The sequence below is a fragment of the Carya illinoinensis genome, chromosome 4, assembly GCF_018687715.1.
Source record: "Carya illinoinensis cultivar Pawnee chromosome 4, C.illinoinensisPawnee_v1, whole genome shotgun sequence".
Classification (NCBI taxonomy): Eukaryota; Viridiplantae; Streptophyta; class Magnoliopsida; order Fagales; family Juglandaceae; genus Carya; species Carya illinoinensis.
Window position 1 is genome coordinate 13,604,095 of NC_056755.1, and position 6,577 is coordinate 13,610,671.

Consider the following 6,577-nt stretch of genomic DNA (forward strand, 5'->3'; position numbering starts at 1 on the left):
TTTTGTGGCATATCTGAGGCCTGCTTTTATATTCTTTCAAGTTCCTTGTACCATCACTCCTTTTCAAATATGGTTCATGTTGGTCTTTATACTTATTTTGATGCTCATCAAGAGTATTTCACATTGAATTAGCAGTGTATAAACCAATAGCAATGAATCAATAGCAATTTGAAAAGTTCGCAGGCTAGCCATTGAATCAATAGCAAAGTTCGCAGGCTAGCCATTGAACAAAGCAAGGGTGGAACCAAGATTTTTTTTTTTTTTTTTTTTTGTTCTTGTGGGTGGGTGTGGGGGGTGTTATTGTTGTTACTATTATTGCTAATGTTATTATTGTTATCATCATCATTATTGTTTTGCTAATATTTTTGTTGATGTTATTATTGTTATTACAATTAAATTTATGTTTCGTTCACTCTTTACTTTAGATGCTGAAAGCAGTTTGTTGACTCTACTGATTTCGTATTTCTTTTCTCTAACAGACATGGTTAAAAATAAAGGGTTTTTGCCTTCAGGGCCTTCAGAGATACCTGTCCAACGAAATCAAATGAAGGAAATTATTTATTCTTTACTTCCAGCTTGCAAAGACCCTGATATGGATTCTGGTATCCCCTTTAAAGCGGATGCAATCATTTCCAATCCGCCAGCATATGGTTAGATCTTGTGACTGTTGTACTTATTGTTCCTTTTGAAGTAGATGAGCATTCTTTTCTTGATATGAATAAGCAATAAGAAAGTTTATTAGTAGGAGAATCCTCAGGTAGATAGGGTGAAAACAAGAGGTTCACTTAGGTACTACCATATGAAATTCTGAAGAGAGAAAAAAGAAGGGGAGTGGGGGGAGAAGAAGAAAAGGAGAAAAGGGTTTACTTCCAAATGCGGCCTTTCAAGGAAAGAGATCTAAGTGTGATTAACATTCTGTTTTGAATTTAATTCACGAGTAATTTTGATTTAGTTCCCCAATTGTTTTTTTTTTAATTTTTTTAATTTTTTTTATTAACAATTAAGTTCCTCAATTGTTTTTGACAATGAAGTTTGTCAGTTTTGATTAGGGAACATCTTTTTGGGTGAACAGATGATTAATTAAATTTGGCAGGAAAAAGAATAATTCTGGTTAATTGGTTGTAAAAGTAATATTTTCTTTGGAAGCTAAGGACTAAGAAGTATTTTCTTAGCTTCTTGGTAATGGAGGATGAATTTGGTTGGTGAACTTAGTATGAAGTGCTTAGTAAATAAGTGGACGAAACAGGTTCACGTTAGTTGGAATCGTTGGATACATGATATGGCATCTTATAAGTCTACTATCAAATTTGTTTACTTTAGGTTGTTTAGCTGTAATGAATTTAGATTGTACTACCATGTGTTTGCCATGTTAGTGAGAAAAAAGAGTGAAATATACTTCTATGGTTTTACATGAAAATACCAGACATTGACAATCATTTGTGGATATAGTCATAGATTTCAAACATTTGGGCTGAATTGCCCGGGAAGACACAATTTCCCAATTATTCAACTTTTGAATATTCAGAAGAATTTGAATTTGAAGCCAAGTTGCTTACCCAATGGTTAACCTGATCAATTTAGATTCCATTTCAAATTCACTGAATGTTGTGAATTATGAAACACAATTATAGACTGTTGCTTTTGCTAAATTTAAGCAAAAACTTGTATTTTCCACCACAAGTGTGGAAACTCATTGTGGTGACACTTGATCAGATTCTTGCTTTCCACATTTTATTGAACTTGAGATTGTATTTTTTTGTCTCATAATCTCCTAGTAACCATTAAATACTTCTTTAGGGCATACCCATGTGGCAGAGGCACTAAAAGTACCAATTCACATATTTTTCACGATGCCATGGACGTAAGTCTTGTCTGGGTAATTGAATCTTACTGAATTATGTATTGCTTTGACCTGTTCTCTAGTTTTAAGTATATGTGTGTGTTTTTTTTTTAATGTATTGTGCTAGTCATATTTTGTCATATTGTTGAGTGAAGGGTTTTGAACTGCATTCCATATGTTTTACTTTTTTCATACCAGGCCAACTAGCGAATTTCCACATCCTTTATCCCGTGTGAAGCAGCAAGCTGGATATAGGGTGAGTCGGTTTGATTTCTTTCTTTTTTGCTGTCGTTTTTCTTTCCTGCTTATTTGGTACTGTAGCTTCTACGCCTCTTCCTGCTCTGGTAAGTTCTTCTAACTTTTGGTTGCATGCTTGAATTTTTTCAGCTGTCATATCAAATTGTTGACTCCTTGATTTGGCTTGGGATTCGGGACATGATCAATGATTTGAGGAAGAAAAAACTGAAGCTTCGTCCTGTAACATATTTAAGTGGTTCACAAGGCTCTGACTCTGAGATCCCACATGGATATATATGGAGTCCTCACCTGGTTCCTAAGCCAAAAGGTGGTTGCTTTTGATTTCAATCATGTCCTATTGTATGCCTAATTATATTCAAAACGGAACCATCTGTTACAATTTCTCAAAGCACAGAATTGTTCATTGACCAATCCCATGAAAATTGTGTCACCATGTGGTCCTCAATCCTGTTTCTAAGTGCAAGATTTTCCCTTCCATCTGAAGATTATGTCGGTCAAATGTAGCTACAAGAAGTGTAGCTTTCTATGTTTTATGAAACGTATTTGATCTAAAAGTTGGTTAGGAATGAGTTGTGGGGTGGATTTGGTGAGTAGTGTTCTCTCGTGCTATATGCTTATTTGTTCTGGTGTTCTCCTCTTGTATCGATCCAGTTAGTATTTTTTCCCAGAATGCATGTGGATCAAGGTTATTTCTAGAAGATAGCTAAATCAGTTAGCATATGCATTTTCTTCTGATTCAGGCATGTTGCTTCTTTCCTCCATTTTAGTTTGTATATTCTTTTACTTTTTTTATGTCTTTTCTTTTTCTTTAGGTGAGACAGCATTTATTTTGGTTGAAACGACTTATTGTGCATCATCCTTGCAAAATGTGCTGTCATGAATTTTGATGCAACATGTAAATTTATGGATGATATTTGCTTGCAGATTGGGGACCTAAGGTTGACGTGGTTGGATTTTGTTTCCTTGATCTTTCATCAAATTATGAACCTCCTGAACCTCTTGTAAAATGGCTTGGAGCTGGTGAAAAGCCTATTTACATTGGATTTGGTAGCCTTGTGAGTTTCTATTCTTATTTCTCATATTAATTTATATGTTCTTGCCCTATGGTGTTTCCGATCTATGGATGGATGCTTAAGATTGTTTCCAATGTTTTAGTGGTAGTCTTGGTGCTTGGATTGTCTTGATACATTGACAATCCATCTTAGGTCATGTAAGTCGTTGGATGATTGACTTGTTGAGGACATTAGCAATTATTGAAATTTTTTTAAATAATGAAGATACTAAGCATTGTTATGATATAACTAACATTATTGTTATCCTACCATTTTATTTCGTGAAGATTTGTGAAATTCTTGCACACATTTGAGCACTATATGTTTCTTTTAAAAGATCAATTAATCAGCAGTTTCTAAAATATATACCAGATCAAGAGGTTTAGTGGGTGGAATGGGGTTTGATAAGTGATTTTGTAGAAATTGTTTAAGCTTTGGGTTACCTTTGTGGGCATTTAAGTTCGATTGAAAAACTAGACACAGTACATCATATGAAGTGGGTGATTGGAGATGATTCTGTCCTAATAGCAGCAGAGTTCATGTTGAGATGATGTTCAAACTGTTTGTGCACAACATCCATGGCCTTATCAGCCACATATATGGATTGAGAGTAATGGAGATTACAGCAGGATTTGGGCATTTTTGTTATCAGCAGGAGCATGAAAATGGGTTAATGAAGTATGAGCATCTCTCTGTTCCCTTTTTTTTTTTTTTTCTCAATAAAGCTGGATAACTATCCATCAGGACGTTGGCGCAACAATGGGATAGGGTTCAAGTTTTTGTCTCGAGGAGTCTATTATGTTTTTCCCATGAAGGTTTTACTAGTCAAATTAGAAATCTAGTTCTAGTACACTCAGTAAAAGACCAAGAGTGTATATGAATATGATTCATTGTATTTAAAGATTCAGACTTTGAATGAAGGAATATATATATTTTTTGATAAGTAATTTGAATAAAGGATTATGAATTATAAATATTGAAGCAGATAGGCTTAGTGTGTATATTCTGGAGGATGCCTCTCCTCTCTATCTCTCTCAAATATAGTAGTTTTCATTTTATGGGTCTTAAAAGCCCTTCGGTGTAATTTAAAATGTTTTACATTTGAGAATGGATCCCCTTAAAGAAAATTAAATGTTGTCAGCTTGTCATGATATGTTTATAGCCCTTCTCTTCTTACTGAATTGTGATTTATATTTCTTTTTGATTGAGTAATTGTATCGTCCCCCTTTTCTTCCTTTTTGATGTCAGCCTGTTGAAGAGCCAGAGAAAATGACCCAAACTATTGTGGATGCACTGGAAAGCACTGAACAAAGGGGCATCATTAACAAAGGCTGGGGTGGCCTTGGGAACTGTAAGTTTTAGTTTCATTTTAAAGCGTTGCATGTTTCTTGTGTTATTATGACCTCTGTTACCATCTGATCACATCTGTTAGATATGCTATTTTATTTAGCTGTAATTTTTGTTCTTTCCAGCGTCAGAACCAAAGGACTCCATTTACTTATTGGACAACTGCCCTCATGACTGGCTATTCTTACAATGCAAGGCTGTGGTGAGAGTTAAATTACTGTTATCGAGATCTAAATCTCTAGTTACAGAAGCATCCTAGATAATGAAAATGTACCAAATCAGGCCTAGGGGCCATGGTTAGGCTTGAAAGTTGTCAGCCTGTTCCTTGTGTGCTATTAGGTTTCAATGTTCTAATATTTAGCAGGCATGTTTTTATCATTTTTTCTCAATGCTTTCAGGTGCATCATGGAGGTGCTGGAACTACGGCTGCTGGTCTTAGAGCTGCGGTAATCATACCTTACTTTGTCTATGATGCTTTGGGTTCCACGTAATTGGCTCTGGCTTATTGTGATCCATGCTTTTGCAATATAGTGCCCTACAACCATTGTACCTTTCTTCGGTGACCAACCCTTTTGGGGAGAGCGGGTACATGCAAGAGGAGTAGGTCCTGCACCCATTCCTGTTGAGGAGTTTACACTTACGAAGTTGGTTGATGCAATAAAGTTTATGATAGATCCAAAGGTAATTCTGTTTTCTCTTGAAATGGTAGATACTGTTATCCAAGTTAAAATAACTGCCTTGATTAAAACAACAGTCAGATTCTGTGTTGAATCTGTACTGCCTTGTAGATAGATGTGAATGCAAGTGTGGGTTCTTCCCCTGCCCTCCTCTTTTACTCCTTTTTTTCAGCCTTTAGGTTGATTGTGGGGATGACTAGATACCTGCATGCCTTTAATGTTCTAGAGTACTGACCAAAGGAGGCTTTAATTAGAATTCTGCTGTACCTCAATGTGTTAAGAGCCTGAAATTTACCTCTAGGTAAAGGTGTTCTAGTAAGCTTAGGATTTTCAATTTCATTTTAAACTTAGGGGACTGGCAAGTGACTTCCTTTTGGTTGCAAGTATTTTCCACCTATGTAGAAGCAGAATTAGTTTTGGTGTGCGACAAAAATAGCAAAATTATTCTAATTATCGAGCCTTCCCAACAGGTGTACTTCAGTTCCTCGAAAGGTGTCATTAATTTGCAAACCTTTGTGGAACTTTTAAAAAAGTTTATTATGGTCCGTCAAGGTGAATTTAAGAATGTGTGAATTACCTCATGATGAATTACCTTAGAATCATTCCAGGTGAAATTGCGTGCGGTCGAACTTGCAAAGGCCATGGAAAGTGAGGATGGTGTCACTGGAGCAGTGAAAGCCTTTTTTAAACATCTTCCTTGCAAAAAGCCTGATCTCGAGCCAGAACCAGTGACATCGAGTTTTTTCTCTTTAAGTAGATGTTTTGGTTGTTCTTGAAATTGTTGGTGGATGTTGTCAGACCTAATTCCATGTATTTCTTGTTCAATTATTTTGTCTTGACAGTGTATATAATAGTATGCCCTGTGTGGTCTCTGCTGAGAAGAGAGAGAGAGAGAGAGAGAGAGAGAGAGGAAACTGCTTGGGAATCATGTTCATAAAAGGCCATTCCTACTTCAAGAGTTGTAATTTCAATCTTTATTCTATTAAAATATGATTTTCTTTTATCAATTTTTTCTTTGCACTCATATATGAAATAATTGTTCAGGCATTTATTTATTTAATCTACTTGCATTTTTGTATTCTTATACTGACTTTGTACTTGAATGGGGTATGATAATATTCTGCTCTATGAATAGTTATTGTTTTTGATTCTAATATTGCTGACATTATACTATAGGTTGTCAATTTCTTTGTCAAGTCCAAAAAGCATAAATCCATCCATATGACATCAAACGTGGGAGAGATTAGTACCCAAAGCAAACCTGAGATTCATGCAATCATTGTGCTGATTTCGGGGTTTGATTATATTGATTGCCTGGGATAAACAACCTTAGACCCTAGATGGTACCCAATCTATATTCAAGTTGTTCTGATGTTTCAGGATCCATGTTTACTTGCTTATTT

General features: G+C 35.5%; 1 protein-coding gene across 3 annotated transcripts in view; it reads left to right on the top strand.

The window, feature by feature from the left end:
- The window catches only part of LOC122307347 (sterol 3-beta-glucosyltransferase UGT80A2), a 28,968-nt gene extending 22,787 nt beyond the window's left edge, over positions 1-6,181 (top strand). For 2 of the 3 annotated variants that reach the window (XM_043120188.1, XM_043120190.1), the window contains exons 5-14: positions 480-650; positions 1,798-1,861; positions 2,039-2,096; positions 2,228-2,405; positions 3,023-3,153; positions 4,399-4,501; positions 4,623-4,699; positions 4,896-4,943; positions 5,029-5,178; positions 5,783-6,181. In XM_043120188.1, coding sequence (XP_042976122.1) covers positions 480-650; positions 1,798-1,861; positions 2,039-2,096; positions 2,228-2,405; positions 3,023-3,153; positions 4,399-4,501; positions 4,623-4,699; positions 4,896-4,943; positions 5,029-5,178; positions 5,783-5,950 — 1,148 coding nt within the window. In that variant the 3' untranslated portion in view covers positions 5,951-6,181. Of the gene's footprint in view, positions 1-479; positions 651-1,797; positions 1,862-2,038; positions 2,097-2,227; positions 2,406-3,022; positions 3,154-4,398; positions 4,502-4,622; positions 4,700-4,895; positions 4,944-5,028; positions 5,179-5,771 lie in introns of all 3 variants that reach the window. The other variant, XM_043120189.1, reaches the window with a different exon arrangement.
- Positions 6,182-6,577: the final 396 nt, after the last annotated feature.